Below are 27985 nucleotides of genomic sequence, written 5' to 3' on the forward strand. Positions count from 1 at the left end.
CCTGGACTCTTCAGGGGGACTGAGGAGCTCAGTGGCTCCCAAGGTGACAACCAAAGCTGTGGGACTCTGTATCTGCCTCTGCTTCAGCCATGGGACCAAAAGCCAGAGCCACAGAACCCACCGGGTAACAAACACCGCTCTAGCTTAATAGAGGATGGGCACTGAAAGGTACCTCTGCACTGGCAGCTGCTGCTGGGCTCCATGGGAAGTGGGGCTCTGCTCCCCATGACCAGGAGGAGTAGTCTGCAGGTGGGGTGCACATCCTCTTATTTTGCCATCCAGAGAGACCTGGTCAGGCTGGAGAGGTGGGACAGTGCAAACCTCATGGAGTTCAACAAGGCCAAGTGCATAGTCGTACACTGAGTCAGAGCAATCCCAAGCACAAACACAGGCTGAGGGAGACTGGATTGAGAGCAGCCCTGAGAAGGACTTGGCGGTGTTGGGTGACAAGAAGCTTGCAGCCTTCACAGCATCCCTCAAACATTCATGCTGTGCTTGGGGCTTTTCTTCATCTTTCTCCAGGGAGGGGCCAAGCCAGGTTTTGCACTGAGCTGGGCTGGACCCTCATCACAGATGCAGCAATAAATACATATGAATTCCTCCCTCCCCCGGGGTTTTAGAAGCCAAGCAAGGAACAAGGGAACTTAAAGACTGAAAAAGAATGGTTTGCTGTCGAGGTTTAACTCCCCTGGCTGAATCTTCAGCTGGAGGAACTGCTCAACTCAGCAAAAGCAGATGTGAAACTATCATCCACATAGGCAACAGAGGGACAGCTCAGAGCAACACCAGCCACAGAGAGTGTAAACCACCAAAGGAATGATATAAAATGGATTAATACTGACTGCTTTATCCCCAAAGCATCCCTTAAAACCTACACATGGCCCAGTTCCATTCCCTGGACACCTCCTGGAAGAACAGGATTGGAAATCTGGTGAAGAGCTTTTGCTCTTGCATAGTATCTTTAGTAGGTCCATACAGCACCAGCACCTTCTCCAGCAAGTGAGCAACCTCTGGCAAGGAGCACATTGCACTGGTGTGTCCAGGATTGTCCTGATCCTCCAAGAAAGGTTCAGGCTGAAGGCAACATCCCACTTAGTAACAGAAAGTGCAGCCCAGGAGGAGGGAGATGTAAGAATAAGGGCAGGAGACGGGCAAGGTGGGCCACAGGAAAGTAGACTTCAAACCAAGCACTGACACACAGGAGGACTAGGGGAGTGGTGCCCTGTCTGACAAACATGGCTACTAGCTCCTTTTATGAAGACACAAAGTCTCCCTCCAGTGCTGGGAGAAGGAGCTGAAGCTGTGGAGAGGAGGCTCACCAGCATGGGGGTACACGGAGGAGAGCAGCATGCCTTGGCAAACCCCAACCATGACCCCTTAGTGATGTCTAAGGTAGTGATATCTACCCCGAAGGGGCAGAAAGGGCTTGATCTAGACTACAGGTTTCCCTGTACTGATGCTCTGGCTTCACCAGGGAGTCAGGCCTGAGAGGAGGAGTCTGACAGCCTGGTGTGTTAAGATGACGAGATGCAAACCACCACAGGGCTCTGTCAGCCAAGCCCCAGATTACAACGTTCCGCTTGGATATTCTCAACATGACAACCTGTTTTCTTCTAATTTCCCTTTGGTCCTAGGGGAAATCTGCATCCCCTCAACAGCAGCAGTGTGGTTGAACGTGGAGGAGGAGTCAGGCTGTGAGATCCACGAAGGTAGCCTTGGCAGTGGTCTGTCCAAAGATGAAGGCTCCAAGGGTGACCATGAACACCCCATAGCTTACCTGGGCCCACCAGCTGTGGACACAGGACAGGCCTTGTTTACACGGGACCTTCACCCCAATATCCAAGAGGGAATAGGGGAGAGCAGAAGCACATTTTGTTTACCTGATTGCCCTGGTTTCTTGGATCTCAGAGAGCTTGGCTTGAATCAGGCAGAGCCCTGAAAGGCAGGGGAGTCAAATCAGACCCAGCTGAAGACTGAGCAGACACCCTACAAGCCAGAGAGCCACACTGCGCATTACAGAGCAGAGACTTTGGGCAAAATATTTGGGCTGCTAACTGACCTGACACCACAGTTTTGTCTTTCTCTAAAGACCTCCTGGTTCCTGTGTCTCCATCCTGCTCCCTCCCTCCCCAAGACACAAGGCCAGGAGACCTCTGCTGGCCCTATAGCACCCCAGATGCCCTACCTGGGAAGACAAAAATGAAGCAGGCAGCCAAGCCCCCAATGACAGAGATGACTTTGCCGATGTCAGGGATGAAGAGAGCCAGGAGGAGTGTCAGGAGGAACCAGCTGATGGTCTGAAGCAGGCGCCTCCTCCGCTCCCGAACCACGTCCTCCTCCACTGTCACCCCAGTGTAGCGGAGCCAGAGACCCTCCAAGACAGCCCTGTGGGCACAGACCCATGGCAGGGGGGTTCTCCATGCTGCCCCTCCTGCCTCCACCAGCCACTTTCCTTCTCCCAGCACTCACCGGCCACAGAAGTGCAGGATGGGATAGGAAGTCAGCACACAGAGGATGATGAAGGCCCGGGCAAGGGCAACAGGGATGTCGTTGGAGGGGTAGGACATCAAGACATCCTGCTCCACGCCAGCTCCAAAGGTCAGGAAGCCACAGACACCTGATGGGAAGGGAGCAGTCAGCAGGGGACGGGGACAAGCCTCCTGCGTGTATGTTTGAGGGACAAGACTTGGATGAATTTGGAACAGGGCATACTGTAGGTGGACTCCCCTCCATTTCTGCTTTGTCCCTCTGCTGACCAAAGGGTCATAGAATCATAGAATGTTTTGTATTGGGAGGGACCTCAAAGCTCATTCAGTTCCAACCCCTGCGGTGGGCAGGGACACCTTCCACTAGACCAGGTTGCTCCAAGCCCCATACAACCTGGCCTTGAACACTGCCAGAGATGGGGCAGCCACAGCTTCTCTGGGAGCTTGTGCCAGCGCCTCGCCACCCACACATGGAAGAAGAGCTCTTCTTCCTAAGAGCTCATCTCAATCTCCCTGCCTCCAGAAGCTCATAGCCCCTCTGAGGATCATGCCACACTCTCAGAGCACTCCCTCACTTACCAGTGCCTGTGTAGACAAAGAGAGCGATCACCATGGCCAGTGTCACCACGGCCCCCCAGGTCTTTACCTCTGGCTGCTTCATGCTGTTAAAGACGGGCACGCTGCTCACGTGGCACTGCCGGGGACATGGAGAGAGAGCAGGGACATGGGCTGAGCCGGAGTCATGGGGTGCCATGCCACCCAGACAGCCACGGGGTGGGAAGGGGAGCACCAGGCTTGTGGCCTTACCTGGAACCCAAAGCAGATGGTGGGCATGGCATTGAAGACAGCGGTCCAAGTGGAGGGGCTGGTGAGAGAGAAACACTCATCAGTCAGACAAGAGCCCCCTGCCTTGCCCCAGGGCAGGATCATAGAATCACAGAATCAGCCAGATTGGAAAAGACCTTCAAGATCAAGTCCAACCATTCCCAGCACTGCCAAGGCCGCCACTGAACCATGTCACCGAGGGCCCCATCTACACGGTGTGTGAACACTTCCAGGGACGGTGACTCCACCAGTGCCCTGGGCAGCCTCTTCCAATGCCTGAGCACCCTTTGGGGAAGAAATTGTCCCTAATATCCAGTGTAAATTTCCCCTGGTGCAGCTTGAGGCTGTTACCTCTTGTTCCCTGGGAGCAGAGACCAGCCACCTCCTTGCTCCATCCTCCTCTCAGGTAATTGTAGAGAGTGGCAATATCCCCCCAGAGCCTTTTCTCCACTGGGGGTGCTCAGTGATGGGCTCAGTCCTCTCTTGTTACTGCGTCCCCCACTGCCAGGACGGCACCTTTGCAGAGAGCAAGGTTTTCTTGAGCTTGGCACACCCTGCAGACCAGGGCCTTTCACTGAGAGAACCAGCGAAAGCTGAGGACTCACAAAAATAAAAGTATCAGTAAATAAATAAGGAACTATTTGGGCAGTGCCAAGAACTGGTCTGAACTTTGCCTGCCCTAAAATTCCCACTGCCTGCACTGGGTCCAGAAATGTCCCCACACCAGGAAGGAGGGGACAAGCCACAGGGGCTGTGGTGGCCAAGGGAATAAACAAAATCATCCTAAAATAGGCACAGCCATTGTTGCTGGGCACAAGCACTGCACAGAAAACTCTGGACCCAGCTGTATCAGAGCTAAAAGTCAATCCGTGCTCCTCAAAACCTGTGATGGAGCTTTGGAGATCTCCAAGAGGACTCTTCCTCCTCCATCACCTCCTCTGAAGCACCCAGTGAGGCAGCCACTTGGGAGATTCTGGCAGCAATGTGCAGCGTCCCCAGCTGCAGGGATTGGACTTGTGAAGGATTTGTCACCAGCCTCTGCAGCCCTCGCTCCTGCACCCCTGCCTGGCTCTGCAGTGCTGTGATGGCCACCATCACCACTGTGTTTCTTGTGCTCACCTGGTGGGGATCTCCACAGGCACCAGCTCCTTGTCGGGCCAGATGTACTTGAGGATAATGACTGCCGTGACATACCAGGTGCCAATCACACTTAGAGAGCTGTGAGAGGGGACAGGAGGCAGTCAGCATGCTCCCTCCCTGCTCCATGGAGAGTCTTGTCCCAGCATCTCCAGCCTCACCTTCCTCCCTGCACCACCACCCCAGCCATCCCATCAGCACCAGCCCTGCTCTCCCTTCCCAGGGGAATATGCCAGACAACATCACCCCTGTCCCCAGAGCAGATGCTGATACAATCCCGCTGGGCTGGGAGCAGAAGACTTGCCAACAAGGGGATGGGCTTGCTAGGTTCTGGGCAGGAGAAAGAGATGAGTGTTAAAGAAGTGATACTCCTCGGTAGTCCTGGTCCAGCTCCAGCAGCCAGGTTACACTGACATGCTTGGTGGGGCTGACCTGCAGATCCCCATCCTGGGGACCCTTACTGGCTCTGCTTTCTGCTGGATAGCCACCTCCAAAGGAAGGATACAACGCAGCTGAAAGCAGCTCTCCCTGCATCCTCCAGCGAGCAGAAGGGAGAGACACAATGCCCAGAGTACAACAGTGTGGCCACACAGGGGCTCAGCAGCTTCTGTGCTTCCCAGATTGGGAAACAGAGGCACAGGAATGTGAAGGAGATGTCCAGCTCCTCAGGGGCTTGTGGCAGGCAGATACAGCACCAGAACCACAGCATTTCCACTCCCCATCCCCTGGGACGGTGCTTAGATGGATGCTGGCTGACCCCAGTCCCAGAGGGCTCTCCCCACCCACCTGGCATATTTTTGGAAACCGATCTCCTTGGGGATGGAGAGCGGCAGAATGAGGAGGAAGGCTGTGATGCTGATGGTGAACTTGCGGTCTGTGTACCAGCAGCTGCTCCCAGCTTCCTCGGGCTCCATCACCAGAGCAGCAATGACTGTGGGGACAACTGGAGCGGTCAGGTTGTCTCCTTCCAGCTGAAGGGACAGCAAGTGGCTGGATTTGTTCCCCCACGGGACACACTTACTCTTGTCCTCCTGGTCTCCGATGATGATGAGGAAAGCGATGCAGGTGCCAAAGGTGTAGACAGCGATGGCGACCTCACACAGCACGCCAGGCACCTTCCCACAGACAGCCCACACCACTTCCTGGTAGGTGCGCTCATTGCTGACCTGTGAGCAGTACGCCAGGATGATCAAGCCCCCAGTGATGAAGATCAGCATGCACTGTAGTGGGGAAGACAAGGAGGGGACACTGAGGGAACAGTGTGACAAGGTCCCAAAGCCATGCCAGGCAGCCACCTCCGACACACTGAGCATCTCTGATGCACATCACCCCACAGCTCTTCTTCCCAGGAGCCAGGCCCTTCCCCAGGCCCCCTCTCAGGGTGGGACAGGGGATTGTCCCTTCCCCACCTCTCACCATCTGCAGCGCGATGCCTGCTGCCACACCACCAGCCATGCTGAAGGCAGCAGGGAAGTTGAGCAGCCCAGCCCCAAGGGCAGCATTGACCACAATGAAGACAGCTCCCAAAGCCGACGTGGCCCCCAGACCATTCCCTTGGCTCTCTCCAGTCTTTGGCACCGTCTCCACGCTGGGGCTCTGCAGGAGCCTGGCCCGTTCCCCAGCATCAGCGCTCCACTCCCAATCCTTGTAGTCACTGTTGATGCTCCCAGTGCCCTGAGCCATTGTCTCTCCCAGGGTGGCACACACGCCACTGTCCACGTCCCACTAGAGCTCCTGCACCAGACTCAGATGGCTGCCTTGAGGAGGGTCCTGTGCCAGTGCTGGCTCCATCAGGTGGGGAAGGCAGAGAATGGGCAGGCTGGTACAGCAGCTGCGTGACGTACTTCACTACTTCTAGAAGCAAAGAAGGACATGGTAAGTGTTAAAGTACAAGGGACAACCTGAGCATCAGGTGCACGGTGGAAATGAGTTCCCTGGGTCTCAGCTCAGTGTCACAGCACACAGGTGTCCTCACACCAGCAGAGATACAGCAGAACTCACCTCTCATTCCCTGAATGCAGGGTGAGGAGATCGCTGCCATCAGATGGCAGGGAGACTGAGCTGTGGCTGTGGGGCCTGGGAGCTGCAGCCTTGCAGCAGGACTCACCTTCCTGCAGGCACAAGACTCAGCGTCACGGCTCTCACTTCCCCATTTCCAACCCCAATTCCTGCAAGCTCTGAAAGAGCCGCAGTGCACGTGCTCCTGGATAAAGGTCAAGGTTGAGCTCAACTGGACAAACCAGGCCTGCAGCATAAACACCGTGTCACCAAGAAAAGGGCTGGCGGCTTTCAGCGCACCCCATGCTGCCATCAGCATGAGGCGTCTTGGGAGCTTTTGGACCTGACGACCTGGTGTTTCCAGCACGGCAGCCCTCCGGGGTTGGGCAGCCCAGATCCCATCCAAATGCCTCCGAGCTGGAGGAGATCAATCCTCACAGCCTCGCAGGACGGATCAACGCAGCCCAGGGAAATCTCCTTTTTTCTCTAGACAACATCTTCAAAGACCCCTCCAGACCAGCCCACCTTTTGCCTCTAGGCTTCTCAAACACCATGCTGATGCCGGAAATCCTTTTCAAAGCCTTCGGGGAGGCGGGGGTGTATCCCGCAGGCTTGTGCGGCAGGGTCCCCGCCTGGTGGGTCGGCGACGAGCCCGATACACCCCGACCCTAAGAGCCGGCGCCGCTCCCAGGGTGACTCCGCAGCTTCCAGTCGGCCCCGCCCGGGAGTGACAGGTCCCAGCGCCGGTGGGGGACACCCCGCGAACGCCGCAGCGGGTCGCTGTGCTCCCCGCATCCCCCGCTCCGGTTCCCCCCCCAACCCCTGCCCTGCTTACCGACCGCTCCGCTTCGACCCCACTCCCAGCCCAGCGTCGGCGCAGCGCCGACCCCGCCCCGCCCGCGGCACGCCGGGGATTGGAGTTGCGGCTCCGCCCGCACCGGAAAGCGGCAGCAACGCCGGGGGGAAGCAGCGCTGCTCCGGGCATGAGCGAGGAGTGAGGGTTCGGTACAACACAGGGAGGCCGCAGCACCGGGGACAACATCAACATGATCAGCATCAGCCACGGCAGCGGCACGGAAAGCAGTTTATTTCACGAATCGGAGCAAGCAGAGGACACGGGGCTGACTAAACCGTCGTCAAACCGATCAGGGAGACAGGAGGCTCCGGCCCTCCTCGGGATGTGGGAGCGGCTCATCTCGGCTCGGCTGTGAGGAGAACGTGGCGGCTCTGGGCAGGAATGAGGACTGCTCTGCTGAATCATGCTGTCATTCTAAGGAATGCTTGCGGTTGAAAGGGACCTTACAGCTCACCCAGTTCCAACTCCCTGCCATGGGCACGGACACCTTCCACTAGGGCAGGTTGCTGCAAGCCCTGTCCAGCCTGGCCTTGAACACTGCCAGGGATGGGGCAGCCACAAGGACCTGGTGCATAGGGGAAAGGTGCCAGTTGATGGAGAAATCTAAGACAGACTCAGGGTTTATCCCCCCATATTTCAACCTCGGGATGAATGACAAACTCCATCGTGCTCCATGGCCAAGCGCAGCGTTGAAAGCCTCTGGGAACTCATACAACATCTACATGCAACCCTGTAGACTTCAACTTCAGCTCTGACACCAATTCCCACCCTGGGCACTCACAGCCCACTCACCCCATGCTCTTGGGGCACGCATGGGAACTGCGCTCCCTCTGCATGGGATCCTCAGGAGATGAGTGTTTCATTGGCCAGACCAGATCCTCTGCACCGGCATGTCACCGAGAGGGAACATCTGATGTGTGGCAGGGACAGGATCCCACTGTGCGATGACAGGATGAAGTCCCCAGCTCAATACAGCCATGCACCAGTTTATTTGGATTAAAAATCATAAAGAGTCCAGGCACCAGGCCTGAGGGACACTCAGCTTAGGACAGCATGGTTTTCAAGTCGTCAGCTCTCAGACCTCACTCAGGATCTTTCCCTCCCATTTTAGTGTCACCAGCAGTTTGATCGATCCAAGCAGAGAAGAGGGACACCTCACCATGAAGGTGGACCCCTTGGTTCATGGCTATGAGGCCCACCAAAGGCCTCTGCTCTGCAGGGAGGGCTGCTGGGGTTGGGATGGGAATGGGAGAGGCAGAGACTGACAGTGGCTTTCAGAGAAGGTTGTTATTGGGAATAGAGGATGAGCAAGTGTTTCACCTCAGGGTACATGACTGAAGTCAGAACTGGGCAGGTTTAGAGGAGGGATGCTGCTCTGCCCCACACACCAATACCCCTGTGAGTTACACCTGATTCCCAGATGGAAAGAGCAAAGTAGCGACTGAGCGGATTTTGATAATGAGCAGTCCTCAGAGCTTTGGTGCTGCCCAGCCCTGGGTGAGGAGGATGAAGGGGGATGAAGGAGCATGAAGCCTGCGGGCAGCAGGGACTGTGAGGAGGTCAGAGAAGCGGGTCTGAACAGCCCTTCCACTCAGCCTCCCATATCCCCTTCCTGCTGCCTCACAAAGCCTTCTCCTGGAGAACTGAGCATGAGGGAGCCTCTTGTGCCTCTGCTGGTAGGATGGCAGTGTGAAGCTGCAGCTTCCTCCAGCTTGTGAGGGTGCTGGAGGTGATGGACAGCAGAGGAGAATGGCTGTGACAAGTGGGAGCCAGCAACGACATCCCTGCTCCACACTGCAGGGTGGTTTTGACTAGGCTTCTACAACAACTTATCTACAAGATACATTCAGCAGCGGCGTCGAGTGCTGTGCTTGGAAGTATTCTGCTTTCCCTCCCCATCTTCGACTGGTGGGGAAGGGAAAGCCACCAGCTCCAGGGCACACCTCTGTCTTTACTTTGTGACTTGATGGATGGCATGAGCCAGGTACCCTACGTTGCCCGACGTAACTCCTGCCACAGAGATTCGCCCATCTTTTGTCATATAGATGGAGAACTCCTTGATCAGCCGCTCCACCTGGGGTGAAAGAGCACAAGTCAAACCACAGGCCAACCTCCAGAGTGTCAACAGAGGGCAAACTCACAAAGCTTGCCAGAACTGAGCTCAGCCTGGGTGCCAGCAGACACGGCATCCACCTGCCTGGAGCTGCTATAGTTGCCCGGAGAGGTGGTGGAATGCACAATCCCTGAAACATTCAAGGCCAGGCTGGATGTGGTTCTGGGCAACCTCATCTAGTTGAAGATGTCCCTGCTCATTGCAGGGGGGCTGGACTAGATGAACTTTGAAAGTCCCTTCCAACTCAAACCATTCTGTGATTCTATGACTCTAATGGGGTGCCAGCATCAAGCCCTGTAAACCAGGAGAGATGCTGCTCAACTCTTGGGCAACACATGAATGCTGCAGATATCCAGTCAGGACAGTCACCTTGCTTGAGCTGACTTTAAGCTCACCTCAGAGTGGCATCAAGTGACTGCTTCCTTTGACAAGTAAGTGCCAAGGGGTTGGAGTATGTTCCTCCTGGAGGAAGAACTGCTTACCAGGGCTCAATCTGGCATCTGTAGTCAAGATCTTACTGACAAGGACTGCAAACGACACCTTGAGTCCACAGGAACTATGTTTACCTGCTCAGGCTTCAGCCCCGTGAAGCAGAACATGCCGATCTGGTCAGTGATATGCTGCCAGTTGTGGGAGGATCCCTCTTTCTTGAGGTTGGACACCAGCTGAGTCCGCATGCTGATGATTCGGTCAGCCATGCCCTTCACCTCCATGAGCCTGAGAAGCCAACCCACGAACAGCTCAGAGCAGGGCTGGGATGCACCCACACTGCTCCCCAATTCCCAACTACAGGGAATCAGCTCTCTTCACCTGGAGAGACCTCATTCAGGGTTGCAGATTAGCCAAGACCAGGGAGTGTGAGCCTGCAGCTCCAGCTGGAGAGCTGCTTCCTTCTCCTGCTACCTGAAGATGACTGCTATTTATTTATTTACTCCATAGCTGTTGGACACTGAAGTGTAGGCATCTCTCACTTTTGAAAGCTATGGGTCAGCAGGAGGCCTGATAGCAGCACTGCCCAAACCCAGATAAAATAACACCTGCAGACAAAGAGTGCAGGGATACCTCCAGGGCAAGCAGACATTCCCTGCTCCAAGGCAGCACAGCTAGGAGATGTTTCTGCTTATCCTTGGATCAGGCACAAGCATCAAGCCTGCCAAAGGAACCCTGCTACTTGCGAGGCCACAGCACACTGCCAGCCTTTGTTCTGCCAGGCCAGCTGCCCACAGGGACTGACACCAACGGAATGATGCCAGGAAGCAGGCGTAGAGCATCAAGGTTACATTCCCGGGTCTTGTTCCCAGGGGGCTTATGCTTCCACTTCCCTCAACACCTCAGTCCTTTTCACTGCCTGGATAGGCAGCTTCTGCAGCTCTCAATCCTAAGGGAGCTTTATCCCCTCTTTTAGTTTTTTCTGTCTTGGCAACACAAGGAAAACCTGTTTGTGTCAGGCAGGACCAATCCCAGCTGATGCCAAGACATGAGCAGGAGTGTCTCCAGAGGAAAGGTGCAGCACATGGTTCTGACTGTACCCCTGGTTCTGATTGCACTCCTGAAGCTTAGAGCTGCCCAGGACAGCAGCAGGGAGTAAGCATAGCACAGGGCTGCCACAAAGACCTCACATCTTGCTGCTGTGAGCATTAGAGACTCCCTCTTACCACTCCTTCCGTATGTCAGGGGTGTTGAGAATGATGGAGGCAATGCGGGCTCCATTCAGGGGTGGATTGGAGTACATGGGACGAATGAGGATCTTCAGCTGTGACTCAACCCTCTTGGCTTCCTCTGCATTGCTGCAGATCATCGTGAAGGCACCCACACGCTCTCCTGAAAGAAGGTGATCAGGTCCCAGCCTTCAGCCCTTGGATACTCAGGGCTGGGGTAGGACTTATCCAAGTGCCACACAGCTTTAGCAGAGCCCTGTTCTCCAGCAGGGCCTCCACCAGCTCCCAGCAGGTGATCTCCTGTGTCATGATCACAACTGCAGGATAAACATGGGCAGCAGAAACAGAGTGGCTGCTAAACCCCAGAGGCAGCCTACGTGAAGCCATCTCCATGCCAACTGCCCTACTTACCATACAGCCCCATGTTCTTGGCATAGGACTGTGATATGAGGACGTTGATGCCCTGGTCGATGAAGTACCGCACAGCCCAGGCATCCCGGTTGATGTCCCCACTGGCAAAGCCTTGGTAGGCCATGTCAAAGTACACAAGAAGGTTTCGTTTCTGCCAGCAGAGAGGGGAGAGAGCATCAGAGGAGCTGGATACCCCTCCAGGGAGCAGGGCAGCAGGCTGAGAAGAGCCATGCAGCCATCAGCCTGCTCACTGCAACTCCAGAAGTAGAGCCATTCCCCTTTGTCACAGGGAAGGCAGCCCAAAATCCACATCTACCCATCATGCACCAAAACAGCAGGTAAAGACCCTCCTAGTGCATTTATGGGATGTGTAGTCTGGCCCAGTAGACAGAATCAGATTCAGTAGTAATAAGTTATTCCATTTCTGTGTCTCCTGTATTATCAGTTTCCATGAAAACCAGTTGGGAACTCTCTAGGCAGGTGCCAGCCCTTCCATTGCCTCCAGGCAGATAACCCAGCCACACTGTCCCTCTGTCAGGAGACCTGCAGCCATCTGTAGGCCACGGAGGCCACTGATATTGACCAGTGCTCAGGCTGTGACTAAGGCAGGCATCCCCAAGCCAAATTTCTCTGGCTACAGCTTGGGGAAGCAGCAGGGAGGAGGAGGAGAATGACGAAGATAGAACCTGCCTCATCTGTTTTCAGCTGAAGCTTGTGAGAGGGTACCAGGCATGTGAAAGATCTTGCAGCAGTTATAATACATCAGCACTGTGAGCACCCCTCCAGCTATCACAGCTCACTCCTTCAACCCTGCTGCTTCCCTTTCAGGTCTCCCTACCTGGGAAGGTGCCAGCAGAAAATCTGATGGTCAGCTAGAAACTATATGGGTGCATTTGTGTGGCCCCTGTCTTCAGTACAGGAACAGGACACCCATCCTGGCTTCAGTGAAGGGAATAAGCTTTAGGACATCAATGACCCAGAGATGGTGTTCCCAGGAACATCACAGTACCCATGGGACGCTGTACTGCTCACCTTCACCAGAGCCGCCACCTCCTTCCATTGCTCCTGCCGGGGATCCACCCCAGTGGGGTTGTGAGCACAAGCATGCAAGAGGATGATGCTTTTCTCTGGAATTTTCTAAGGAAGATGTTAGAAAGCATGAATTATTAATGACATCTGAGCACTCTCCTCAGCAGCTGAGATGAGACTCTTGCCCCAGACAGCCTATATGAGTTCTGCAGGGCTTCTAGCCTTGATCTGGGGCCTTCACACATCATACTAAGGCTAAAGCAAGAAGATCACCCATCTTCTCACATCTCGTCCCTGCTTCCAGGCATGAAAGGCAACTCACAGACATGTCATCCATGGCTCCAGAGAAGTCAAGGCTGCATGTCTTGGGGTCGTAGTAGCGGTAAGCCTGCAGTTGCAGGCCAGCATCACGGAAAATAGGTGTGTGATTGCCCCAGGACGGTTTAGGTAGATACACATCACGGCTTGACTTGAAGAACCGTTGCTGATCAAGACAAAGACATAAAGTGTTCAAACATGTTGAACAGATTCAAATTGTTAGAAAACCCCAAAGATTCAGCTCTGGTCCTTTCTCTTCTGCACCAGCCAGGGACTCACCAAAAAGTTGGCTCCAATTCGCAGAGATCCAGTCCCAGAAATACCTTGCACAGTGACATACTGCAAAGGAATAAACAAGTACCCAAGTGTGAGCAGCCATGGTATGATACAGGGAAAGTCCAGTCATTACATCAGCATTGGCAGAAGCACACCAGAACAGGGGCATGGGGCTGGAGGGGACCAGAGGGGTCAGCAACTAAAGCTGCAAGGCAGGGAACTGGGACAAGGTCAAATTCCCTCCTTGGAAAGGGCTGTTTCCCACTTCAGCTTTCAGAGGAAGCACTTACTTATTCAGGCCTAGCCAGCCTGCAACTCAGAGGCATAAGTACCATGCCAGTTCTTGCATATTTGCTGAGCACCCACCTAACCAACCATACATCAGACAGCACTGCCCACCCCTGCTTCCCATCCTGCTCCTTACCCGGCCACTCTTGAGAACCTCACTGTTTTCACCCAGAGCCAGTTCTGCGGATGCCCGGGTGAAATCTGCTAGCCCCACAATGGGCAAGTACTCCTTGTCCATCTTCTTGGATGCTATCATGGCCTCCGCCTGGGAAAGAGGACACACAAGTCAGCAAGGAAGGCATCACTGTGGGGAGGATGGTGGACAACTCAAGGTCACTTCGTATCTGCTAGCTCAAAAGGTGCTAAAGTTGTTTTACAGGACCTTTCCTCCAGAGATCAGGGCTGGTTCCAAGCACATGGCAGCAGTAAGCATTTCAGATTAAACCCTTTTACCATGGGGCACAGTGCCCAGTGGCTTTCAGAGCCATCACTGGGTACCACTGTCAGTATAGCAGAGCCCAGAAACCCAACACCAGAAGAAAGCATCACTTCAAGCCCGTCACAAGTCAACGCTGCTACACAAGGACACGTGTTTCTTTGCCCAAGCAGGAATTGTCCTGCAGGAAGATGACATCAGACTGTTCAGAAAACAGTCCCTACCTAACAAAGATCAGAGAGTGGAGGCAAGAATAGCAACAAGGAGCAATGCTCAGGAAAAACAGAGCAATAGAGATATCTGGAGCACTTTGGGAACCCTATTTATGCTCCCAGAGCAGTGGAACAGGCACTGGCAACATTCACATACCACCAGAAAACTGCTCCTGTGTCACGACCCAGGTTCCCTAGTTGTGACCCAGCTGCAGTATGTGCTGACATGGGGAGAGCAAGGGCAAGGGATGGCTTTAAACCTGACAGTGATGAGAAACATCAGCAACACATCCTCCCTTCCTCGCTGGCAGCCCTGAAAGGCTCCGTAATCCCCTCAAGGGCAGTGTCCACATGCAGCTCCCTGGGCTGGAGTTTTAGCCTGGCTTATGGAGAAACCGGTAACAATGACTCAGCAGAATTTCTAAGACTAATCCACAGAGGGGACAGTGTCAGCTCTTTCCTCCCATGTGGGCTGGCCCAGGGAACACCAGCCTATTAAAGAAACACTGAAGTTCAGAGGACAGCTGGATTGGAGGACTTATGGAAGTCAGCAACAAAACAGGTTTACCTGGAAGGGAACAGGCCATGCATTCCCTGTTTTATCCCCTCCTACTTAACAGCTTTGTTGTATCTCAAAAGCATTAGGACTGCTAAGGAAGACAACCAGGAACACTGTCCTGCTCTGTTAGAGACAAAGCTTATTCTAAGGGCCAACAGTCAACCCTTGCTAAGAAGCCTTCCCCCTCCCTGACACCCCTAGGTGCCCAACACCTGGGTGTGGCCCTGCTCAACAGCAGCACCAGGCTCACCTTGCGAACACAGTTCAGCACATACGGCTTTCCATTGTCATCCCGGTAAGCCCCCACTCCCAGGTTCATCTTCTTGGAGTTGGTGTCGCGCTTGAAAGCTTCTGTCACGCCCAGGATGGGGTCAGGGGGACCCATCTCCACATGAGACCACCATGTGCTGAAGGCAAAGAAAAAGAAGCTAAGAATCAGGCTTGAGAACTGGCCAGGGATGTGCATCAACATGGCTAGCGGGGAAAACCTCAAGGGAAATCTTGGTTTTAAACCCCTGGAAGAGGAACAAGAACTGCTAAGAGAAATGTCCAAGGTGAAAAAGAACCAATCCTTTGTGCTCCATGAGCTGGCACTGCATTTTATGTTGCAGAATGGGCAAAGAGCTTCAGTTCACTGTGGCTGAAGATTAACTGACTCCCTGCAAGTCATTAACATGTAGACACGGCTCCGTTTGTCTCATGTGCTGACATCAGGAAGGCCCCAGGAAACAGAAGCCTTTGCACCACTACAGGGCCGCTTCCAAACTCCTGGAAGGGCTCTTGTGCATGAAGACTAATCTGCTCTTTCTGCAACATCAGCTGAGCCAATGGAGACATTTCCCTTCCCTGCCCTACAAACTCTGCCAAATGCTGTTTTCATGGAAATCAGAGAACACTTTCTTCCTGGGGTGACAAGTGACACCTCGATGTGAAGGCCCCTTCCCTTGCTGCCAAGGAGAAGCTTTGTGCCCCACTTTCCAGCAGATGCTCTACAAACCACCTGCCTCTGTCCTGTTGGCAGGACATCCTGAAGATGGAGAGGCTCTCTTAATGTCAAGGGCAGATGAGACCATGCTATAAAAAGAAACCTGTTATTCTCTCTTTGGCCACAGCCAAAGTCCCATTTCCAGGCCTTGCAGCCTTGTAGATAGTGCAAGAGAAGCACTGCAAACCTGCCTGACAGACAGGCCCCTCCTGAAGGCAGGATTACTAAAGACAATAACCCCACATTCTGGGAGCATCCCGACCTACCCAGATGCCTGAGCCCAGCAGGGCACAAAACACCCAGCTAGACGGGGTTTATCTCCTCTGGGGCAGGATTCAGTCTTGACTGCTGAAGGAAAAATTCAGATGGCTCCACATACCAGCTTCACAAAGCTTTGAAGCCTGGAGGAGGCCACCTCACCTGAAGATAACAACCTTTTCAACTTGGCAATGCAGTCCTGAAACCGGATCCTACCCCAGGCAAGGCAGGCAGCCTGGAGCCACCAGGGTTAGTAGAGCCAGGAAGGCTGAGGAAGCAGTGATGTGATCAGCAGAACTCACAAAATCATTTTCTCCCTATAATCTATCCCAATTTTGGGTCTATTTAGACCCGATTTGATCACAGAATCCCAGATTGTTTTGGGTTGGAAAGGACCTTAAAGCTCATCCAGTTCCAACCCCCTGCCACGGGCAGAGACACCTTCCAGTAGACCAGGTTGCTCCAAGCCTAGTCCAACCTGGCCTTGAACACTGCCAGGGATGGGGCAGCCACAGCTTCTCTGGGCAACCTGTGCCAGGCTCTCAGCACTCTCACCAGGAAGAACTTCTTCCTAAGATCTCATCTCAATCTCTCCTCTGTCAGGTTAAAGCCATTCCCCCTTGTCCTGTCCTTACAGGCCCTTGTCCAAAGCCCCTCTCCAGCAACCTTGTAGCCCCTTTAGGCACTGGAGCTGCTCTAAGGTCTCCCCTTAAGGAGCCTTCTGTTCTCCAGGCTGAACCAGCCCAGCTCTCTCAGCCTGTCTCCAGAGCAGAGCTGCTCCAGCCCTTGCAGCATCTCTGTGGCCTCCTCTGGACTTGCTCGAGCTAACTATCCACTACATAAACATACTTTGCACTGTCATGTATGTAGATCACATCTCATGGAGTTTCTAACATCATTTGCTCTCTTTAGACATAGCTGCTCTTCCATCAATACAATATTTCAAAAAAAAAAGGCTCCATTTCTCCTCTTGAAAGTCAAAAAGAGCAGCAAATACATACAAGGCTGAGCCATTACGGGTAGTTTAAAAATGGAAGATGTACTTAGCATTTCTAGACCACTAACAAGTCTTAATGACTTCTCCAGTAAAGTACAGGACCAACTTAGAAAGCAGGATGAGTCAGTCATGCCAGCAACACTCCTCAGAAAGGAAGATGGGCTGCAGCTAGCGGGGAGGGAGCAGCCTGGGGAGCCAACCTGAACAGCGCATAGGGCAAAATGCTGCTGCAGGTCCAGGCAGCAGGTTTGGAAAACCTCTCTCAAGACCTTCCTGGAAACAGAGAGCTGAGGAAAGAGAAATACACTGCACAGGAGCACATCCCACTGCAGTTTACCTGGTCTAGGATTATTTTGGTATTGAGGCATGCAGGAGCCTGGCCATCCATTTCAAACTGCTGCTGCTCTGGAGGTGGGACAGCCCCTTCTTTCTGCTGGGCTTGTCACCAAGCAGCTTACAGTGTTTGGGGTATTTAGACCCCAATCCTGCAAAAACTTATGCAGGTCACTGGGCTCTAATATACTGCTACAACTACTGCTGATCCTGTGGGCATTTACCTAAGCTGTAGCACTCCTGAGTAAAGTACTTCTGTTCTGAGCTGGTCTTTCTATCAGCTTAAGGCAGCGAAGGGTTAGGTTGAGGACTTATTTTCCCCTTCTCAGCCTGGAGGTTTTCAGGTGAAGGCTAAAGAAAGACTCTGCTGTTTCCAAGGAGGTGAGCTTTCAAGGAAACAGGGGAAGAAAGCCCAGACTGAGATGTCCACACACATCAGGATACCCAGAAGATCATAGAGGCAAACCTTTCCAGACAGGGGTTTGGGAAAAGGGCTCTACCAGGGATCCAAGGCCACAAGTCCAAACACACTGCTACCCCCATGTTACCACTGTGTTATATTTTAGTTTGAGCAATTAAAAGAGCACTGGTCTTAAATAAAGGTCAAAGTTATAAACTGCACATCTTCTCTCCCAGGCTGGAGGTATTCCAGTGCATAAAACTAACCAGAGGAAAGTTTAAGCTGGGGTTAAACTAACCAGAGGGAAGTTTGAGCTGAGGGACCCTAGGTATAGGGCAAAGAATGCACATCCTCCATATACAGGACCTGAACAGAGGTGGCCCAAGTCAGAGTTTAGATGCTGATGACAGCTGGTATTCAAGTACTCTCTGTACTCATCAGCCAGGCTTGTCTTCTGAGCCAGTTTAATGCTCAGCTGCAAGCACATTGTGACAGATGGGACAGAGAGGGCAGGAAAATGTACCAGGAACTGCAAAAACCAGTATCACCCTTCAAAAATGTATGTGGAACTTACGGCCTGAGCTGCAGAGACCCACGGGCATGCTTACAGACTCAAGCCAAACCCAGAGAGCAACTACACAAGTGTTCAGAAGCCCAGTGAAGGTTTCCATTGGGAAGAGGCCAGTCCACATTCCCTACGGTACACCCAGGTAAGATACTGGATTTCAAACCTCCTCCAAAGCCCCTACAGCAGTTCTGCAAGCCAGAGCAGAGCAGAAAGGGGCCAAAGGCGACTCCCTGGATACCACAGCTAACGCAAATATTTACAAAAGAACAAAGCCAACAGGCTGCCGGCTGGCTCCTAAGGTCTTTTCAAGCCTAAAAATTCATTGTCCCAGTGAGTTGTGATAACCTTCCCACCAGGAAAAGCATTTAAAATAGCTGTCTGGTGATACATCAGAGCAGCAGGTGAGTTATTACCTTCATTAGCATCTGTGTGTCAAGGAAGCCTTTAATCATTTGGTTGGTACCTCTTCACCTCCATCCTGATTTCAGAAAGACTATTTCCAGCACAGAGCACCAAAGCTGCTGAAGATAAGCACACAGAAACTGCTAATCACTGCCTGGCATTCCCTGTCCAGGGATAATGAGCCACTCTTTGGGAACAGAAGCTGTGCACAAAGGTTCTTTACGTACAAAATGGATGGTTCGCATGTCTTTTAAGTGACCTCAATTTGGTAATTTATATTTTGCTGTGTAACAAGCTTGAGAAAAGCAAAGCTATTGCCAGTGATCTTGCACACCTCTCACAGGCGTGCTATAGTTCAAGGGGCAAAAACCACGTTCTGGACAGCTGCTCTTCCATATCCAGGGGGAAGAGGCTGCTGCAGAAGAAGCAGGCACTGGGAGTATTTGTCTCACAAGGCAGTGAGGGGCTGTGCTTGACAGAGCAGGGTTAATCAATAGCTAAAAGCCTTCTTTTCTGGAACGGGAAATAACCCACCACTTTCCTGCTTTGACAAGGGCTGGGAGTTGTTCATTAAGAGTTTCTGGGGAGTCAAAGGGTTCTGCAGAGCTGCAGCAAGGCTCTTGCCCAGATTTCTCCACACTGGTCACAGTGGTGTTCCCAGCCAGTGCCCTGTGGGTTTGGGGTCAGCTGTGCTGTGTGGAGCTGTTTTGGGCTCTCCTCAGGGCTCCAGCTGCACCCTACATCCTCCTCTCCATTCCTCCCTGACTTCAGACACAGCGCAGCCCAGAGCTGGACATAGGAACACCCTTACTCCCATCCTGCTCACACCAGGTTTTGCACACCTAAAGGCATGTCTCTAGCAGCAGTACCCCAGCCCTACTGCACGGCGTGTAAGGTCTCTTTGCTCCCACTATACGGTGCATGCAAGGTAGCAACACCCCAGCGCCATTTTGCAGTGCACGGGGTCCTACATGCCCCACAGCACACCCCTCAGCCCCATTTCTCAGTACACAGGATGCCCCCGGCTCCCGTTTCTTGGGGCACAGGGCGCCCCAACCCTACTGCATACCCGAAGCAGCACCCTGGCCCCGTTTCTAAGTGCACAGGGTGCCCTCGGGCCCTGTTTCTCGGCGCACAGTCCCTCCGCGCCCACGCGCCCTCCACCGCGGCTCAAGGGCAGGCTGTAAGCGCCGGTCCCGGCCGCAGCCAATCAGATCGCGAGGAGGCCGCGTTCCCCAGCCAATCCCTGTGCCGTCACCCCGGCAACCCTCGGTCCCCACCGCGGGGCTTACAGGCTCCGCGGAGGGACACGCTTCCCGCTCGCGACGGGACAGAAGTCTCCCGCCCCTTCAGCCCCCTACCCGCCCTCTACCCCCCTCACGTTGCCGCCTCACAGCGCGAAATACGGCAGCGGAAAAGCCCCTCCACCGGCATCGCAGGATGGCTCCAGAGGTTGGGCCGCCCCTCAGCCCTCACCTGGCGCGAGTGGCAGCGGCGGCGAGGCGCGGGGTGGCAAGGAGCCGGCGGGTGTGCAGCAGAGCCATGGCGGCGAACAGGCTGGCTGGCAAGGGGACACCTCACACGACGGCTGCGGCCCCTCGCCCCGCCCAGCGCATGCACCGCCCTGCGTCCTGCGGTGCGATACGCGTCCCCTGGCGGACGGGAGGGCTCTCTGCAGCCAGGCCGCACGGTTCTGCGCTGCGATGGCCTATACTGGGCTGTACTGGAGTGTATCGGGCTGTATTGGGCTATGCTGAACTACACTGACCTGTACTGGAGTGTATTGGGCTGTATTGGGCTGCGCTGTGCTGTACTGTACTGGGCTCCACTGGGGAGTGCTGCTGTGTACTGTTGTGTGCTCCTGCGTACTGGGGTGTGCTGCTGTGTACTGGGCTGTGCTGGGCTGTACTGTACTGGGCTCCACTGGGGAGTGCTGCTGTGTACTGTTGTGTGCTCCTGTGTACTGGGGTGTGCTGCTGTGTACTGGGCTGTGCTGGGCTCTGTTGGGCTGCACTGGTGTGTATTGGGCTGTTCTGGGGTGTACTGGACTGTACCGTGCTGTATTGGGCTGTACTGGGGTGTACTGAATTGTACTGGGGTGTGCTGGGGTGTACTGGGCTGTGCTGGGCTATATTGGGCTGCACTGGTGGATGTTGGGCTGTTCTGGGGTGTACTGGATTGTACTGTGCTGCACTGAGCTGTACTGGGATGCGCTGGGGTGTATGGAGCTGTACTGGGGTGTGCTGGAGTGTACTGGGCTGTATTGGGCTGCACTGGGGTGTACTGGGCTGCAGTGGGGTGGGATATGGAAGTCTGTACTGCACCGTATTGGGCTGTACAGCACTGTAGTGGGCTGTGCTCACCTGTATAGGACTGTACAGCACCAGAGGGATGCAGGTCTCTATAGGGTACAGGGCTGTACTGGCTGGACTGTATTGCACTGGACTGCACGGGACTGTACTAAGCCATATGGCTGTAGTGGGCCACACTGGGCTGTACCTGGCCATATGGGGCCATACAGGGCTGTGCAGGTGTATTGGTCCATGGGGCTGCACTTCACTGTATAGGACTACATTGCATAATATGGGGCTTTATTGACCCAAACTGGGCTGTACAGGACTGTACTGAGCCATATTGGACTGCATAGGGTTTTACTGCACCATATGTGCTTGTACCAGACTGTACGGCACCACACTGGGCTGTACTGGACCATAGTGGGCTGTACAGAGCTGTAGTGGGTTATACATGGCCATATAGGACTGCACTGCACCATACTGGGCTGTACAGACCTGAACTGGGTTATCCTGCACTGTTATAGGGTTCTGGGTAATACATGGCCATATAGGATTGCAATGCACCATATACGACTGCACTGCACTATACTGGGCTGTACAGGGCTTAACTGGGCCATACTGGGAGGGGCCACAACCCTTGTGGACTCTCCCCCCCCATCATCCAGGTAAGGGTCAGGGTACAGGACCCACCTCTCCTGTTCCCCCCAGCCCCATTGCTGCAGCAGGAGAAGGCTTTGCTGTACCAGTACTTGACTTTATTTGTAAACTCTCTTTAGTCAAGCAGAGAAAACCAAGAAAAGACCAAAACAATGAAAACAATCCCCCAAAATAATATTGCTCATGAAGCCAACTAGGAGAATGGGGTGAAATTAAGTTTCTCCCCCAGAATTAGGACTTTAACAACCTACAGCACACCCAAGAGCTGCTGAGGGAGTGCTGCAGTGATGGGTGTTCCCCTGTTGTGCTTGGTTGTGGGGAGGAGGAGGCACATGGGGTAGGGTGGGATGGGGTGGGATGCTCCTACATGGTCCTACACAGGGGGCTCGCTGCAAAGCACAACCTCCAGCTCCTTGCGGTAGAGCTTTCCCGCTTCGGATAGGTTCATGATGCTCTTCCTGTAGCTGGTGAGCTGCTGGATGCTCATCTCCTGCAGAGGAGGAGAGGAGGGAGGTGGTGGGAGCTGAGGACCCTGTTTCTCCCTGGGGAGCACCCCCAGCTTGTGGCCACCAAGCATCTCTCCTGGTCATTGGGGAGTGTGGACACAGCGGGTGGGAGATAATAAAACCATAAAATCAGCCAGGTTGGAAAAGACCTTTAAGATCACCACGTCCAACTGTTCCCCAGCACTGCCAAGGCCACCACTGAACCACATCACTAACGGCCTTGTCTACACGGTTTATGAATGCCTCCAGGGATGGTGACTCCACCAGTGCCCTGGGCAGCCTGTTCCAATGCCTGAGCACCCTCTGGGGGAGAAATTGTCCCTAATATCCAGTCTAAACCTCCCCAGATGCTTCTGGAAGAAGAGGATGCACTGGGGAGCCTGGGGGGCACTTGGGCTCTGTCCTCCACTTACTTTCTTATTCTTCTCGTACAGGTCTTTCAAAAGTGCATCCAGCTCGTTCTCATCAATGAAGCCGCTTCCATCCTGGATAAGGAAGGAGGAACATCAGGAGGGAGAAGGACACAAGCAAGCCTCACCACTCTGGGCATGGGTGCAGGGGGCACCCCCAGACCATGAACCAGCACTCACACCCCACATCAAAGCAGGAAATTGACTCAACTGAAAACACATGGGTTTGGGTTGGGTTTTTTCTCCCAAGTTGTATTTTTTTAGGGCACTTTCCTGGGATCCACCTCCCTACCTTGTCATAGAAAGCAAAGATGGCATTGAACTCCTCCGAGGACAGCTTCACCCCCTGGGAAGCAGCATGGGACACCAGGGCATGAAGGAGGGATGAGGTGCAAGCAGGGAACAGGATTTAATTTCTTCTTATTATTATTATTAATATCATTAATATTATGTTTGTATTAGTTTTATTTTACCTGAAACTTCAGAAGGAAGTTTTCTTGCACAGGCAGAAGTCTGAAAGACAAGAGGGGCCAGGGATGAGCAGGAAGCAGCCAGGAAAAGACACTCTTTAAACCCAAATGAGTCTTGGATAGGATGAGGGATGATGGTTTTAAATTAAAAGAGGGAGATTCTGGCTGGATGTGAGGAAGAAATTTTGTACATTGGGGGTAGTAAAACACCGGCACAGGTTGCCCAGAGAGGTGGTGGTGGATGCCTCATCCCTGGATACATCCCAGGCCAGGCTGGATGTGGCTCTGGGCAACCTGGTCTAGTTGCTGAACTTGTCCCTGCTCCCTGCAGGAGGTTGGACTAGATGAGCTTTGAAAGTCCCTTCCAACCCAAACTGTTCTAGTGTTCTATATCTCTTCACTTCAAAACATGAGCGAATTAAAGAGGAAAACTGTTCTCCTTGAAGCTGGAGCTCCACTGTGAGTGTTTCAGGGTGTCTTTTCTTCCCCACCACTTCCTTTTCATCACCCATGACCTTACCGTGACATCTCTGAGAGGCCCAGCTTCCCATCACTGTTCATGTCGAACATCCGCAGCTGCAGGGACACAAGCAGCACTTGATCACCATCGCCTCCTCCTCCCCTTCATCCCACACACTGTGTGGTGCCGAGACCCCTGGGGGACACCTGCCCTGCGTCAGGAGAACCGTGGTCCCTCAGGATGAGGTCCCACTTACAATGGTCTGTGTGTACTCCTGCAGCTTGGGCTCGTCGTAGGGCCGATTTGCCTTTTTCAGCAGGTCTGACAGGAAACCCTGAAGGGAAAGGGCTGTGCTGGCTGTTCCTATCCCCGGCGGTCCCAGCGGTGATATCCCACCACAAGGGACCCAGCTCAGCCCACCTCCTGCCCGTAGCCAACCTTGAGCTCATTGGCTTCGATGTAGCCACTGCGGTCTGTGTCATACCTGCGCCAAGCCTGTGAAGGAACCATCTCGAATGTTGGTGTGGGCTTGTGTCCCATGCTCCCCACCAACATGTGCGAACCCCCCTAAGCCCCACTTGGAGCTTCTCCCACCACCCTGGCAGAGCTGAAGTCAGCTCTTGGCTGGTGGTGATCTCACCAGTGCCACCTTGGAGCTGGATACTTTTGTCCACAGCCATGCCAAGAGTTCAAGCACTATTATCCTCACCCCAGCATGCAAGACCAGTCTTTAATATTTAATTGCAGCCCTCAATTAAACAATAGCACCCACTTAACTCCCTCCATGCCATTGGGTGCTCCTCTTTCAGCCATCACCTACACCCTGGTTTCATTTTCCAAGCACAAGCTTTCCCCTCCTGGGATGCTGCACATCCCACTCCAAACCCCAGCCATGTTGCAGTCACCATGGGCAATTTCCCTCCCACCCTGCAGATGGGATTACCCCATGCAAGGGCACAGTGAGGTTTTAGGGTGGCCTAGAGCAGTGTTGTCTGCTTCAGCACATCCCTTGGGTGCTAAGGACTGACCACCCTGGACTAGAAGTTTACAGAAACAGCTGCAAATCCCTGCAAATCGCCTCTCTTGGAAACTGGGATGAGGTCCCAGCTGCCCTGAGGACTGCTGCAGGGATGATGAGGACATGGAAAACTCACCACACTTCCCTAAACAGCACCACCTCCCAGTGCTGACTTAAAGCCAAGATTCTGGGGTACACTGGGAGAGGTTTGGGCAACATCAGCTCCCAGTTGCATCAGGGAATCGGATTCCACAGGGACCCCTGGCACAGCCTGCCCTGCTCACCTCCATGAACTCTGAGCTGGAGCCCACATGTTGGCGGAAACACAGCAGGAAATTTTCCTCCGTGGGCAGGATCTGGGCCAGCTGCAGGGAATACGAGCATCACAGGGGACACAAGCAGTGGGGGGGATACAAGCATCGGGGGCGTACAAGCATCAGGGAGGGAGGGGACACGAGCACCCCATGGCTCATGGTACCAGCTCCCCTCACCTCTGCCATCTCAATTTTGCCGTCAGCATTTCTGTCATACTTGTGCATGAACTCTTTCATCTTGTCACCCAAGTTGTCGTTCTTTGAGTCCTGACAGCAAGGAGCGGAGATGGGAGCATTTATCCCCCCTCCCCATGCTGGCGTTTACCCCTGTTTCCTCCTGGAGGTGCTGCGGTCCCGCTCCTAGGTGCCATGCCCAGAGGAGATGGGACTCATGGGAGCCTGAACCTTCAGGAAAGAGGGAACAGGGGAGGAAGAAAGGAAAACCAGGAGAGGCCCTTACCACACCCGCCCCTTTCCTTGCGCTTTCCAGTTCCTGGAAGAAGTTTTCCAGTTCTTTGCCTTCAATGTAGCCATTTCCTGGGGAAAGAAAAGAATACAGTAAGATCCCCCTGGTGTCAGAAGGATGTTTCAGGGGAATGCAGCGCTTCTTCCCCTCTGCAAGGGGACACGGCTTCACGGTGATTGTGGCAGCAAAGAAGCTGATGCCTAGTGTGGTAGAAACGTGGTGGTGGCTGAATTTGCAGAGAGCCCCATTCGAGGGAACACAGCTCTTGACGTGTTCCCTGCACCCAGTTGAAGGGCACAGGGGACTTTGTCCCTGTCCCCATCCCCATCCAGGTGTTTGGTGTGTTTTCTGCATCTGCTGCTTTAACCATGTGGTTTAACTAAATCTCTTCATCCACCTTGAGCATCAACACCCTCAGGCTCCCCAGCACCATCTTCTCCCCTCTGCAATGCAGCATCTGGGACCAACCCATCCACATCCCATCTGGAAGCGCCTGGGGAAGTCCCAAGGCACCTTCCTCTTGGTAACTGCATCCCGATGGATAAGCAACATCCCTCCCAGGACAGGATGAGGGGCTCAGGCTATGCTGGGTGCTGGTGTGAGCTGCAGTGGGGCTTGGCTTTCCCTTGCCCTTCCCACGGGCTTTGCTTCTGCAGGTAGGGGAGAGTCACAAGCTCCTTTTAATTCAGTACTGGGAAGAGGGATAACACCAAGAAAAGCCACGGCAGGCAGCTGGAGTTCCTCCAAGCAGCAGTTTGGACAGGTCTGATCCATGTCTGTGGAGTGGCAGGGTGCACGGAAAATCCTCTCTGGAGAGCTACGTCTGGTCCATGCAGCTGCACTGTGGAGCCTCCCTGCCATCAAAGGCACCCAGGGGGACACTTCTGGAGCCTTAAGGGAAGCAAGTGAAAGCCCTATCAGAGCTTAAGTACAGGGAAGTGTTTGAGTGAGAGAGCCTCATCAGCAGCGGGATGAACACCGGGTCCCTCTATCACCCCCTTCCCATTGGCAGAGGAAAGCAGATTGGGCTGCTGCAGCGCCCACCCGGTGTTGCAGAGCATCATCCTCACCAAGACCACCATCTCCTGCAGTGCCCGAGTCCCTTCTCACCTGGGCACCCGCCCTGCCCTGGGACACAGGCCAAGCTGGGTCCATGCCTGCCTCTGTGTTATGGAGATGACAGAGCACCTCCAAGGGACATGCTGCAGGAAGGCAGAAGGACACCTACCCCGGAAGCTGCCTATTCCCACTGGCTGTCACCATCCCACCGTTCTCAAGCCCTAAGCTGCTGCAATGCCAGCTCCAGCAGTGACAGGGACAGCAGTGCCCATGTCCCCGAGGCTGTAGGAGGGACCCCGACGGAGTGGCTGGGAGTGCATCGAGCACAGGATGAGCTCTGGCTCCAGCAGCACAGCCAGGGGTGCTGCGTGACGCAGTTCCCAGGAGGATTTTGGTCCCCAAACCCTCCCCAGGGATAGGCACATGGGGAAGGAGATTCCCCTGGGCTGCTCATCCCAGCAGGATAAGCCTCCTTCATGGCACCAGAGCACTGGAATAAACTTATTTCCCACCAAAATGATGCTGCTTTTGGCATTTCTGCCCCTCTCCCCCTCTTTTGGGGGATGGCAGCAATGGGAACCGAGAGGTGGCATGCCCAGCTGCGACTCCATGGAGAGGTGACATCCCCGCTGGGGACATGGCCGCTGCCACAGCATCCCCCGGGAGAGGTTTTGTGGGGCTGGGTGAGGGGAACGGAGCGCTCCAGCCATGGGGTGGCCGTTCCTCACCCAGACTCTCTGTCACTCCCATCCTTCAGCGCAGGGGCGGGGGCCGGGACCACGATGGTAGCCACGCTGTCATTCCCTCCCCTCCCACCTCCAGGCACCTCAGGTGCCAAGCACAGGGCTCCGCGGAGGCAGCGGGGGCACCCCGGGAAGCGCAGCACCCCCCGACCAGCACGCAGAGGTGACACCAACCCCGAGCGAACCCCGGCTCTTGGGGAATGTGCGACGGACCCGTGGCACCCCCGGGCTCAAGGGCCCATGTGCGGGGGACTCTCGCAGGGCCCGGTGCCGGATCGCTCCATCTCTTCCCGACGGGGCGTTCCCGGGGGATGCCGGTAGCCTCCACGATCCCGGAGCTCCCCCTGACGTGGCTGCTCCCAGAGGCTCCGCGGGCTCTGCTTCTCTGAACTCCCCACGACCGGGTATCCTGGGACTCTACATCGTGTCCCCCCGCGCCCGCTCTAAGGGGGATGCTCGGCCCGGTGCTCTCCATGCCGGGGCGGGTAACGGCGGGTCCCCCACGCCCCGGGACTAACCGTCTGCGTCGAAGTGTCGCCAGACGTCGAGGAACTGGGACGCGGTGAGCTCGGCCAGGTGGAGGTGCGGGGCCTGCTGCGGGCCGGCCATCTCCCGCTGTCGCCGCGCCGCTGCCGCCACCAGCCCTGTCCGCCGCCGCCTTTTATACCCGCCGCCGCCGCCCGCCGCCGCCAGGGGGCACGCTGACTTGGGACAGCGGATTGGCAGGGGGACGGGGTGGGGGAGCGGGAGAGGGGGATGGGAGGGGACACATCGGGACACTCCGGGACAGAGGGGCACCGGAACAGAAAGGGAAGGGAGAGGGGACCGGAACACAGCGGGACACACCGAGACAGCGGCACAGGACCGGGTCACAGACAGCGGGACAGCGCGGGGGGACCGGCACACCGGAACAGAGAGACAGTGGGGAGAGGAATCGTGACGTACCGGGACTTACAGGGACAGCGGGACACAGGAATACCCGGACACCAGGACAGAGGGGAGGGAAGGGGGACCGAGACAAGGACACCGGGACGGTGAGGGGG

At 54.7% G+C, this 27985-nt stretch overlaps 3 protein-coding genes across 4 annotated transcripts; all 3 read right to left on the minus strand.

The window, feature by feature from the left end:
• Positions 1–1687: 1687 nt before the first annotated feature.
• SLC38A7 (solute carrier family 38 member 7) lies at positions 1688–6131 on the minus strand (the record flags this gene model as incomplete). The annotated part of the gene is made up of 10 exons (XM_080638456.1): positions 1688–1790; positions 1881–1935; positions 2186–2385; positions 2470–2617; positions 3066–3180; positions 3294–3351; positions 4431–4529; positions 5235–5379; positions 5470–5668; positions 5865–6131. The coding sequence occupies 10 exons, from the start codon at positions 6129–6131 to the stop codon at positions 1688–1690; spliced, it is 1389 nt and encodes a 462-aa protein (XP_080494582.1).
• A 1477-nt stretch (positions 6132–7608) lies between these two features.
• On the minus strand, positions 7609–20143 carry GOT2 (glutamic-oxaloacetic transaminase 2). 2 transcript variants are annotated; one of them, XM_080638164.1, is made up of 10 exons: positions 20022–20143; positions 14853–15009; positions 13532–13660; positions 13111–13170; positions 12836–12997; positions 12517–12621; positions 11485–11635; positions 11071–11236; positions 9982–10132; positions 7609–9376 (listed from the first exon to the last, which is right to left on the minus strand). In XM_080638164.1, the coding sequence occupies exons 1-10, from the start codon at positions 20087–20089 to the stop codon at positions 9254–9256; spliced, it is 1272 nt and encodes a 423-aa protein (XP_080494290.1). In that variant the 5' UTR covers positions 20090–20143; the 3' UTR covers positions 7609–9253. The 2 variants fall into 2 exon arrangements, with proteins under 2 accessions (XP_080494290.1, XP_080494291.1); XM_080638165.1 differs by lacking the exon at positions 20022–20143 and adding an exon at positions 18557–18598.
• Positions 20144–21869: 1726 nt separating this feature from the next.
• On the minus strand, positions 21870–27551 carry CALB2 (calbindin 2; the record flags this gene model as incomplete). The annotated part of the gene is made up of 11 exons (XM_080638056.1): positions 21870–21986; positions 22416–22487; positions 22705–22758; positions 22886–22925; positions 23403–23458; positions 23599–23676; positions 23781–23837; positions 24645–24725; positions 24852–24941; positions 25135–25211; positions 27461–27551. 11 exons carry the CDS (start codon positions 27549–27551, stop codon positions 21870–21872), a joined length of 813 nt encoding a protein of 270 aa, XP_080494182.1.
• Between the last annotated feature and the right edge of the window lie 434 nt (positions 27552–27985).

The sequence above is a fragment of the Psittacula echo genome (assembly GCF_963264785.1).
Source record: "Psittacula echo genome assembly, chromosome: Z".
NCBI lineage: Eukaryota > Metazoa > Chordata > Aves > Psittaciformes > Psittacidae > Psittacula > Psittacula echo.